The sequence below is a fragment of the Phyllopteryx taeniolatus genome, chromosome 16 (assembly GCF_024500385.1).
Source record: "Phyllopteryx taeniolatus isolate TA_2022b chromosome 16, UOR_Ptae_1.2, whole genome shotgun sequence".
Taxonomy (NCBI): Eukaryota; Metazoa; Chordata; class Actinopteri; order Syngnathiformes; family Syngnathidae; genus Phyllopteryx; species Phyllopteryx taeniolatus.
Window position 1 is genome coordinate 2,564,906 of NC_084517.1, and position 12,351 is coordinate 2,577,256.

Consider the following 12,351-nt stretch of genomic DNA (forward strand, 5'->3'; position numbering starts at 1 on the left):
CTATACTGCTTATCCTCTGTCAATCCAAAGATCTGGATTGCTGAAGATGGGATTTAAGAAATGTCACAAAAAGTTTAATTATTAGATATATTTTTTAAGTCCTGTATATATGGCGGTGATGCTTGTATTCTCACACTGTGCCATTTTCTATAGAAAGAGAGGAAGTGTCTGCTATTAAAATAAAGTAGGTTTATTACATAGACGTTACACCATGTTTCGGAAAGTGACAACATTTAATTGTAAATCAACAGTGTTAACGTGTGTCATTAATACAATGAAAACAGACAATCATATGGGAAGTGTGTACATGCTGAGTATAAACACAAGAGGAAGGAGTTTGGTAAAAGAAGTTCAGGATACAGGGGACTGGGAAGATTATATTATAATGAAGCAACAAAATAATTTCATAGTTCCAATGTACTTGATACTTGTCGTTTTCCACAATAAATCCAATCACTTAGTATTTGCATGAGGCATCATTTCACAAAAATGTGTAATTAAGCAAATCAGGCTACTCTGAATCATCGTTTCGAAAAAATACTGCATATTTGAACCTTCATTTATCCTTGGAAAGCTCGCAAAGCAAGTCTCACCATCTTGACATTAACAATCATCTTCAACATTTTATGAGCCCAATATAAAAAAAAAAAATGACGGAGAGGAGCCTAAATTCCTTTTATTGCAGGGATATTTTGAGATTAAAAAAAAGCGCAGACTACAAATTGATTTACTAGAAATAACTACTGAATTTGAGTGAATTGATCTTGAAAGTACTGATAATGTTTCTGGTATTCATGCACAATGGTCCACATGCTTAAGAACAGCTTTCCAGGAACCGAGGACTCACAAATGTTATCACATGGGCCGTTACTCCATTTAAAGTCACAGTCACAATGCAAAATGACCCTCAAATTATCTCAGCAAAACCTCTCCATCAAACAATCGAGAATATTTTTTCACTTCAAGGTGTTCAGCTTATTTAGTACATTTTCTATTCTTTGCCATGAAAATTTTACCCACAAGAATTTATCTTCAAATAATTTAGTCTTGAGCCCTCTTTTAGTTATTTGCATCTGTAGAACAACAACCAGATGCAAGCATGACACTTGAGACAAATATACAGCCATTTGCCACCCATAAAGGTTGGGGACTAATTACTGGATCAATCCAATTAAAAACCCTTCAATACGTCAATATGTTGTATTGAACTTTGGATGAAGAAGATAACTGCTGTTTTTTAGAACACGTGGTGGTAATATTAAGGCACACATGGACAAACGTGATAATTTGGAAATATACTGTGCGTGTATTATTTTAGGCTAGGTTCAAACAGCTCCAATGTTCAAAAAAGCAGACATATTTCCTTGGATCAGACCAAATAATGAAATAATACTTAATTAAAAATAACAATGTTGGACAACAAAAACAGAACCGGTATGACAGAGATTACTGAGGGTAAGGGCTAACATGCAGTTTGCAATTCTGTAAAGCAACAATAAATTAAACTGATCTGGTTGTATTTCTAACTAATTACGGTGGCCAATAACATTTGGGGTTACATACAAAACGGCAGTTGCAGTGAGATTTACCGTGATAATCAGTAAAGTGAGCTGACTTGAGGATCACATAAATTTGTCTTTGTTATTACAAAATAAACTTTACGTAAAACAATAAGGTTGCTCGCTTGTGATCGGATAACCACACAATTATAAAGACGTTTGACAATGCTAATACCAAGTGAAATAATTGTGAGTTTGTAATCCATTGAATGACAATCTTATCATGGCCTCATACTCAGACTCAAAGACAATGAAAATAGTCTAGTCAAAGAAGAAAGTGGACTGCATGGTTTCTATTGTACATACATACTTCTTGCAATGTTATACAATTCCATACATACATTAGAAAAAGTCTAAAAACCAGAGATCTGAATGCAATGTGAAGTAATGAAATCCTGAATTATTGCTGATGCTTCTTTAGGGTTATGGTAAGGATATAATTGTAATGCAGTTCTAGTCTCATCACAACACTTTGAGAATTGAATGTTGACGCCAAAAAGTCTCTGTAAAATCCAGTGCTGCGCATTAGTGCCCAGAATAGCTTCTGATGAGCTCTCTGCAAGGAAGGCAGAGAAACAGCAAAGCTTTTAGCAGCCCATACAACACAAACATCCAATTTGCTCCACATTGCCCCACAAAATTCAAAGTGAAAGGCTTGCGACAAACATAAATGTCTTTCATAAAAATGGGTCTAACGCCACCAGCCAAGCCAAGTTATAATAACATTTCTTTAAGTTTCCAGTTAAACCTGATATTATGAGAAGGTAACTACTGGATAGAAAAGCTACAGCCCCTCCAAAAGTATTGGAACGGCAAGGTAAATTCCTTTTTTTGTTGTTGTATACTGAAGACGTGGGTTTCAGATCAAAAGATAAATATGAGACAAAAGTGCAAAATTCCAGCTTTTATTTCATGGTATTTTACATCTAGATGTGTTGAAGAACTCAGGACAGAGCAGCTTTTGTTTGAAGTCAACCACCTTTCAAGTAAGCAAAAGTATTGGAACATGTAACAGATGGGTGTTTCTAGTTGCTCAGGTGTTGCCTTTTAGATTGATTGCTTAAACAATAGATAGTGCTTGTTTTTGGCTTTCGGTTTCACCGATGAAAACTGTATTTGCTGTTACGCAAACATGAAGACCAGGGAGCTCACTATCGGAGAAAAGCAAACCACTCTGAAGCTGAGAGAAGATGGAAAATCGATCAGAGCTATTGCACAAACATTGGGCATAGCCAATACAAAAATTTGAAATGTCCCGAAAGAGAAAAACTACTGCTGTAAAGGAGCAACAGACATTGAACAGACCAGCCAAGGGTATCAACAGCAGTTGATGACAGAAACATTGTGAGAGCTGTGATGAAACACCCACACTCAGTGACGTCACTGCCAACCTCTACAGGGCAGGGTTCACTATCCACTGTTTGAAGAAGACTTCGGGAGAAGAAATATACTGGCCATACCACACGATGCAAACCACTCATCAGCAAAAAGAATCAGAAGGCCAGGTTGGAATTTGTAAAGAAATACAGAGATGAGTCAGAAAAGTTTTGGGACAACGTTTTATGGACTAACGAGACCAAGACTAATCTCTCCCAAAGGGATGGAATGGCCAAAGTATGGAGTAAGAAAGGATCTGCTGATGATCCCAAACACACAAGCTCATCTGTGAAGCATGGTGTTGGTAATGTCATGGCTTGGGCTTGCATGGCTGCTTCTGGAATGGGCTCACTAGTCTTTATTGATGAACAAACTCACGATGGTAGCAGCAGAATGAATTTTGAAGTGTACAAAACCATTTTGTCTGGCAATTTAAAATGCATCCAAATTAATCAGGAGAAGCTTCATCATGCAACAAGACAATGACCCAAAAGACACTGCCAACACAGCAAAGGACTTCATCAAGAGGCAAAAGGGGAAGGTCTTAGACTGGCCAAGTCAATCACCGGGCATTAACCCAATAGAGCATGCATTTTATCTCCTGAAGATAAAATGTTTGGTGTTTGCTTTGGTGCTGCTACAAAAAAGGACAAACTCCGACTGCAACGGACAATCAAAACTGCTGAAAGGATTGTCGGTACCCCCCTACCCACCATTGAGGACTTGCACGCTGCCAGAACTAAGACAAGAGCATGCAAAATCCTCTCGGACCCTCCGCACCCCGGTCACCAGCTCTTCCAGCTCCTTCCCTCAGGTAGGCGCTACCGATCAATGCAAACTAGAACTAGTAGACATTCCAACAGCTTCTTCCCTCTTGCGATCAACTTCTTAAACACCTAACTACAATTCCATTACAATCTGCTGGCAATTTTTTGACTTGAGTTCGTTGTCACGTTTCTGTGGGGCCAATTATGTATTACTCGGGCATTCACTGTAGTTGTCTCGCCATGCTGCACTATTTTGCATATACTGGCCACTCATGCCAGAGTAGCATCTGCTCCATTTGCACACTGATTGAGGAGTATCTGCAACTTTTGCACAACCAACATTGTCCCAGATTATCGCACTACTCGTCACTTTAAACCGCATACACTCCTTGAAGTCTCGGCGCCCTTTGCACAATGGTCATTGCACCGGACTATTGCAATATTAGTCATTTGAACTGCTCTAAGTGCTAGAGGACTCTGCATCTTTTTGCACAATTGTCAAAAAAATAAATAATTTGTACCGGCATTACCAGATAACTAGCAACCCTTTACTGCTCAGTGAGTGTTTTTTTTGTCAATGTGTTTCTGTCTCCAAAGTATTCTGTAAATTGACTGTCTGTTGTCGTACTAGAGCGGCTCCAACTACCGGAGACAAATTCCTTGTGTGTTTTTGGACATACTTGGCAAATAAAGATGATTCTGATTCTGAAGAGGATACTGAAGGGTGAAACCCCCAGAAACAAATAAAAACTGAAAGAGGCTGAAGTAAAGGCCTGGAAAAGTATTTCAAATAAAGATGAAGTCAATGGGTCGCAGGCTTGATGCAGTTATTGCAAGCAAGGGTTATGCCACCAAATATTAAATGTTATTCACTTTAAGCTAATTTAATGTATGTTCTAATACTTTCGCTCACTTGAAAAGTGGGTGGCTTCAAACAAAAGGTGCTCTGTCCTGAGTTGTTTAACACATCTAGTTGTAAATACCATGAAATAAAAGCTGGAATTCTGAACTTTTATATCATGTTAATCTTTTGATCTGAAACCCAAATGTCTTCAGTATACAACAAAAACAAAGGAATTGACCTTGTCGTTCTAACACTTTTGGAGGGAACCCTATGTAAGTTTGAGGGAAAAATGCAAACAAGAGACTGGACAAAATACTTTTTACAAAATGTATAACTGTAATATAACTGATACATTGGTCTTTTTCAAAGACATAATGTACCCTGCCCCTAGAATCACAGCACAGATGTGACCATTTACTTACTCCACACTTATTGTACAGTGAAAATGAAACAATACGTCATTGCCCAATATCTGATAATGTAAATACTGTATGTGCTATTTGGCTTTATTGACCAGCTCTATCTCTTCCAGACAAAACTATTGGCTTTAAGATTTAAAAGTGAACTTTAAGCACTTTTAAACACATGCACAGAGTCAAATGGTTCAATACAACCAGTACTCCATTTACCATGGTCCACGTGAAGGTAGGCATGAAAATGGATCCCTCCATCTGCGACCCCTTCTCAACGTTTCGTATTTCGCCCTAAATTGGGTTTTGAGTTTTATCTTGCTTGATAGGAGGTTTACTTCAGGGGACGTCGTCAACCCTTGTCAACCTATGAAGCCCTTTGAGACTCTTTTGATTAGTCTTATAAAACTAAATTTGAGTTGAAAGGAGAGAAGAGCTGAGGGACTCGGCATACAATTATGCGTCATTCTGTCCTGAAAACCCCTTCACTCATTTCATTTAGTTTATTTCTCCAGTCAGTTATGTACACTATTAGTTGAGGTCAAAATCAGAAAATGCAAATAAAATGCTTGTCTTGTTTCCTATGTACAAAGCTATTTTGCAACAGCATGTTGGAAAACTTGACTGTTACAATACTGGTTGTAAACAGGATCTACAGGGCACACGTGGTACAGCAAGAGTGTAGATGTGTGTGTGTGTGTTTAATTCAGCAGGGGTTTTAGTTGGTTTGGGCATGGTTAAAAGCTGAACGATAATACATTACCAAATGCATGCGGCAATACACAGCAACGGATGCTTACTTTACAGCCACACAGGGTTATCTGCAATTAAGGCCTGGGATGTCAATTCACATTCGACTTTATGACCTTTTACTTTTCATATAGCAGAATAGTTGATTTCTATCTTTGTGCCACTCTCGAATCTGACTGCCCTGATTATGCCTGTATACGCAACCATATGACCAGAAAATACAAAATATGTCACATTCAAAAATATTTGCATTTTTAGTCTCCCATACAAACTTTTATTAAACAATCCAATAGTTGGTCACTGTAATGATTAAAAAAAAATAAAAAAATCCCCATCCTGCTTCAAAATGCTCTCTTGTCCCATCGCTCACATTGAGTACTCTAGATGGGTAGCATCATTTCAGGAGTACATGGCTGACGAAGGCATCAGAGATGGCTGTCTGATTCGCATTTGTCAGTAGTTCCATTTTCTAGCGGCCAAGTAGAAAGTCCTTGTTCGATGAAATTGATGTTGCACTCGTTGAGCCGTCGTACGCGGTATGTTTCATAATGGACGTTGTGTGTCACGTCTTTCAGGTCCTGCAGGTGAGACCTTGAAAGGAAGAGCAAAAACAAAAGATGGTGTAAGTCACTGAATATTGTTTGACTTCACTTTCTCAAATAGTGTATTTAAGTCAATAGTCATTGTCAGCCAATAATCGTCAAGCACAACTCTCCAAACACACAGTCTCCAACACTTCCCAACAACCAACAAAATTGAATTTCCAACATTGTTCGACACATGTCCCAATTGCCAATCTAAAGCTACGTCAGATTGCTTAATTAAGGGATGCTGCCACACTAAGTATAAGTACAAACAATTGCCCGCTCTCCCTAAATTCTGTGTAATCATGAAATTGGCCTTATTGTGGGATCTCCTGCTGTAACTGTTATGAAGCTATTTTGTGGAATCTCTGTGTAAAAGAGGCTAGAGTGGCAGCCGGTAACGTTGATACACATAACTATTCAGTTTTGAGCTGATTTGCCCTCTTCGGACCAAAGTCAGCAAAAGCCTGATTATCTGATGGCTCTAAAGATTATCTTGACAGATTATCCTGTGGTGTAAAGTGTGTAAATGGATTTTATACACCCTGATGTGGTTGTAACATTCAGAGCGGAAAATTATTCATTCATTCATTTTCACGTTTCGGGGGGAGGCTTAGCTTATTGCCCCTTCAAAACCGATCAATAGTATGTTTTCAGTTATTCTATGAAAATGCTATGACTTGATTTTTCCTCACTTTATTTCTGAAGTGACATTAAACAGATCTGTCACAAACAAGAATTTGCATCCAGTAGTGCTGCAATTAGTAATCAAGTATTCTACTGACAATTCTATCGGAATAATCAAGTATAAGGATAAAATATATTTTTGCTTGGTTAAATCCCAGCCATTTTTCAAAAGAGAACCCCTCTCAGCACCAGCCATTTTAGACAATTTTGACCGATCGTTCAAGGCACACAGAATAATGTGTTCTATAGCTCTATAAACATGGCACCCACCAAAAGAAAGACTAGACATTCATCTTTTAAACAAACAAAAAGTTTGTTTCTACCTTTTTTCGTTCTTTAGTAATTAGCGGTAGAACATAGGTAAATTATACCAAAATTCTAAATTGTATGATGCACTTGTGCCATCTAGTGTCTGTTTTTATGGGCATTAAAATTGCTCTTAGGCCTAATCCTTTGGTAAGAAGTGACATCAGCCCCCTCTGAAAAGCCTATGGCGCAAAAAACAAAAAAGACGTAAAACTACGTCTTTCGGATAAGGTGATAAAGTTTTAAAAGACGTAAAACTAGTGATTATCTTTCCCTTTGAATACACAAGAGAAAATGAGAAATTTCACTCACAAATGAAAGACCAAGTGGTTTTTCCTTTTTTAGATAATCAACAGTATTTTTCTTAAATTCACATTGTGCATATAGCAACAAACTGCATTTTCTTGTCAACCAACATTTCTAGTTAGGCAATTTCAAACACACGTTAATTGTCGTCCTTTCTGTGTATTTTAACAGTGGTTCTTGGAATGTATGCCTTTTTTAACTGTCACATTTATTGCTGATTTATATTGAGGTTTTTTGGGGGATTTTTTTTATTTTTTTTACATGAAACCATGACTTTAGGTAGTGTGTGAAAGAATGACCTCTTGGTCAATTCCATTACAAGAGTGTGACCATCAGGGTATAAAGTGTAAAGATAATAAGAACTAACTATAGTAATAATAGTGTGGTACACTTTGATCTAATAAATGATCAGGAAGATATGCAGCATTATGTTGCCACTTTTCATAGATCCCCCATTGTATACTATAAGTGATGCATATAGCTGTACAGGAAGCACCGAATTTTGGTTTTTCAGTAGTGTAGTCAAAGTAAGAAGTATTTTCAAGACAATGGGTTCAAGTCTAAGTCAAGTCCCGAGCCATTGCTGTTCAATTCCAACTCAAGTTGCAAGTCTTGTAACATATTGTCAAGTCGAGTCTAAAATCATCTGGACTGGAGCCCACTTTTTGACGAAATATAGTATTTTCAAGAACGTGACATCTTGCAAACATGTTTTCTTGCCAGGATTTGTATAAGCGATAACATTAACAGGTGCCTTCTTAGCACTTAGCCATTTTATTAATGACAATCTTTCAGCTAACGAACACTGCAGAAGATGTGACTTGTTTGGAAATTGAGGTGAGCAGATTGTCAAAAAACAATGCACATGCTCACTGTAGTACAGTACCACCTTTTATTAAGCAGCCTAGCACCCCATACTCCTGACTGCCTCTAAAAGACACACATGTAGTCCAACGTTACTCAAGTTTCCTTTGCAAAGGGTAACAGCTGGTTACTGTCTCAACATTACCTCTCTTGAACCTGACTGCAAGTCTTTTCTGGCGCATGCACCAGTTTAATTCGAATCAGACCGTACGCTTAAGATGCTAAAACTACACAGGCAATACCTCTGAAGAAACTGAATTGAGCATGTACTAATTGCCAAGTAAATTGTAATCAGAGGTGTATATCGCAACCAGATTAGTTCCCTCGCATTGCAGTTAAATAGAGAATAGACAGTGTCTTATGTAAGTGATAATACCTGGTAATCTTTGCTCACTTTAGTTCTTAACAACACCACAGCTCAGTTGGGACTAGTTAATTAAGACTCTGACATTTACAAGTTAGCCTAATAGATTCAAACACTAATTTCAAGTCTCGACAATAAAAACATTTGGTAGCTGCTAATCTTAAACACTTGGAGTTGAGAGGCAAGCAACTACATGCACATTGTGTCTATCTGGAAAGAGTCTCTAAACTAGCCACCAGAGGTCACAAGCCAGTGTATTTCAAGTGCCAGTCCCAAGCCCAGGTAGGTAAGGTTTGGGTCAGGAAGGGAATCTGGCATAAAACCTTTTCCAAACAAGATATAAACCCCAAACTTAACTTCCATACTGGATCAGTTGTGTCCCGAGTTAAGAATGACTGCCAAGAGTGCTGCTGACCTTACAGGGTGCTGGTGGATATGGAAGACGAGGATGATTCACTTTGGCAACCCACAACTAGGGTTGAGCCGAAAGGTGAAGAAGAATCTCGGAAAAGTTTCTCATAACTCCTATTTAAAGATCTTGACTATTTAGCTGCAGTATGTATGAGACACATTTAAAGGGTTGCTGTTGATCTTAAGACCCCATAAACTAGAGATCATCAAAAGTGATCATATGAGTGGTCTTTCCCTTTGTGGTCCCTATATTGGTCCTCAAAAACTCACACCCCATCTCCTAAAAAAAAAAAAAAAAACAATATTATTAATATTATATTCATAGAAGTCAAGCTCACCTGATAAGGAGATCTCGCAGATTGGCAAACTCACAGTGTGCCACATTTTCAACTGTGAAAAGAAGGATAAAGCAGCTCATTTGTTGACAAATTGATCAAACCATATCATAATAATATAATTAAAGTGGATATATTATGGAGAATTGCCTGCCCACCCATCAAATGTGAAATTACACCACAAAATAAATCAGCTTAATAAAACAGCTTCAGTGGCACGTACTTTTACTTTTTTGAAGTTGTCGACATATGAGGAGGGATAAGATTTGGGTGGGTGAAATTTGTGCCAACTACAAGAATCCACACACAAATTAACTCAAGTAACTATGAATGAATTGAATGTGATATGACCTACAGTCACATGGACCTATATCCTAAGTCCACGTGTCCATCATAGATCCTTTAGGCAGCATTAATACAACATTACAATACAACAAGTTCACAACATTCATGGTGAGATTCTACCATCCCTCAACTGCAATCCTACACACCGATAGAAAGTCAATACAATTACTTTTCCCAGGCTACTAAGATAGAATGTCAGTATTTCTGCCTTCTAAACTGGACTGTCAGCAGACTGTATTCATGTTGGCATGCATGGCACAACAGTTTTACTGTTCAACAGGGTAGTTTTGTATACTGCCACTGTGGTACTTTGTATTATGATGAATATCGATTGAAATTTTCAGTTGGGCAGAACAAGATTTCAAAGGGAAAGAAAAGGAGATAATGGAAAAATAAAAATAAACAAAAGACAGGAATAGCTGTAAGAAAGCTAAGCAGAATAACTCATTATACGCATAACACAATGTCACATTGGATGAGAATATTTTACGGGGCAGTAGTGCTATACCCTGTGAGGGAAGAACAGGACAACGTTAAGACACATTTCTCAACAAGAACCAGTAAGTTGTAGGTACTTAATTTATTGTGAAGTGGTTTAGATGGTCCCCTGTCTCATCTGTCTTTCTGAATGTCATTCTGTTGTGCTGTAACCTTTTGTTACAAAGCATTTCAAGTTTAATTGTAATACAATTGTTGCTCCAATATTATTGTTAAAATAAAGATATCACACGTTTCTGATTATTTTCTGTCATCTAAAATCCCCCAAATCTAAAAACTCAATTAACAGATTCTTAATTTCACCCATAGTCGAGAAAGGTTTAGTTAAATGCTCATCCCTAATACGGGCTGATTCATTTTACAAGTTCTTGCAAAGGGAGACAAATCATTCTGTCCCCCAAAATATCCTACTTTAGAAAATTTAGACTAGATTGATGATTATGAGTAAAACTGTTGAGAGCAATATGTCACTCCCATGAAGATATCAGGGTACATTGCTGCGGTGAAAAGATTCTTGAGACAAGTCTGTGGAATTACTGAAATCACTAGTGGTCAGGAAAGGTATTTAAAAAAATGTAAAAAAAAAATAAATCCTCTCCTCACCTTCGATAATTCCCCACTTGGTTTTACGTCCCAACACCTTGTTTCCGTTCACCTGGTGCTCCTTGTCGGTCCCCACCACTGCGAAGGGAATGCTTTCCTGGATACAAAATATAAGCACATCTCACTCAACCACTGACGATGTGATGATTTTCAGGACACTAATTCAAGTTGTGTTTGGTTGCTCTGGTCGACTTATTCATGATACTCATTTATTTGGCAACCATTGAGGTCCCATTAAGTCCAATTAACATACTGGTTTTTTTTAAAATAAAACCCAATTCATAGTTACAACTGTCCAACTCTTTCAGAAGCAAGATGAGCACAAGAACTCTAAATGTGTTTCGCTTAATGATCAACCTAAAGGAAGGTTGCGTCTATTACGTGAACAGTTTAAACAGTTAAACAGCAAGTGATGTTTTTTCCTGATCTGAACCCTTGGCACTGCACAAGAATGCACTACAAACAAAGTTCCTGCTATGTCTTGGCCAATGAAGAACAGGGACTAGGTTCCTACCCTGATCCTGTCATTGAGGAAGCGCTCCTCTGGATCCTCGTCGTACTCTTTCTGGGGATAAACACAAATCCCGTTGCCTGCCAAGTCTTGCCTTATCTATGAGTGATTCAAAGGTGAAACAAGACAACATGAGTATCAAATGTATGGATGTGTACGTGTATCAGTATACAGTATGTGTCCTCACCCTCTCCTTGAACTCCTCTCGTTCCTCAATGGTAAGTGTGTCAGCTTTGGCAATGACAGGCACAATGCTTACGATCTTTCCCAATCTCTTCATGAATTCGATATCGATGAGGCGTAACCTGGACACACAGTACATCTCTGGTCAGTTATAAGAAAGTAGCCACTTGGACAAAAAGCATAGAGCAATGTGTTTCATTTATTGTTGGATCTGTGCATTACTGATTAAGTCAACTAAGTTTTTTTTTTAGGACTTGCAAGTTTCTTCCAGAGAAATGGGCGGTCAGCAAACAATGCTATCATCCATTTTGGTCTGTTGAGCTGACCTGTTACAGAACCTTTTAGGTAGCATACTGTATAGTACTGTACTGTTGGTGAGCGAGGGGAACAAGAACAGGTCTGTGTCTTGTTTGTATTGTATTTATGTTTATTGTATTTGCTTGTCTTGTATCTGACAGAAGCCTCTTCTCAGTGCAAGGCACTTGGAACTCGCTGAGGATTAGGATTAAGTTAGACCTGGTGTTGCTAATTTCGTGGAACAGCGTACCCCAATGCATTGAAAAGATGGATGTCTGCGCCGGTGTGGGAGTGTTCACAGGTGACTTTGATCCTGTCCAATTAAAGCGGCTCCTTTCATTCATTCATTC

At 38.1% G+C, this 12,351-nt stretch overlaps 1 protein-coding gene across 6 annotated transcripts in view; it reads right to left on the minus strand.

Moving 5' to 3' along the window:
- Positions 1-174: 174 nt before the first annotated feature.
- The window catches only part of septin12 (septin 12), a 109,522-nt gene continuing 97,345 nt past the window's right edge, over positions 175-12,351 (minus strand). For all 6 annotated transcript variants that reach the window (XM_061749152.1, XM_061749153.1, XM_061749157.1 and 3 more), the window contains 5 exons: positions 11,709-11,826; positions 11,525-11,620; positions 11,011-11,107; positions 9,568-9,619; positions 175-6,298 (listed from right to left, as the gene is read on the minus strand). In XM_061749152.1, the coding sequence (XP_061605136.1) occupies positions 6,133-6,298; positions 9,568-9,619; positions 11,011-11,107; positions 11,525-11,620; positions 11,709-11,826 (529 nt within the window). In that variant the 3' untranslated portion in view covers positions 175-6,132. The remainder of the gene's footprint in view (positions 6,299-9,567; positions 9,620-11,010; positions 11,108-11,524; positions 11,621-11,708; positions 11,827-12,351) is intronic.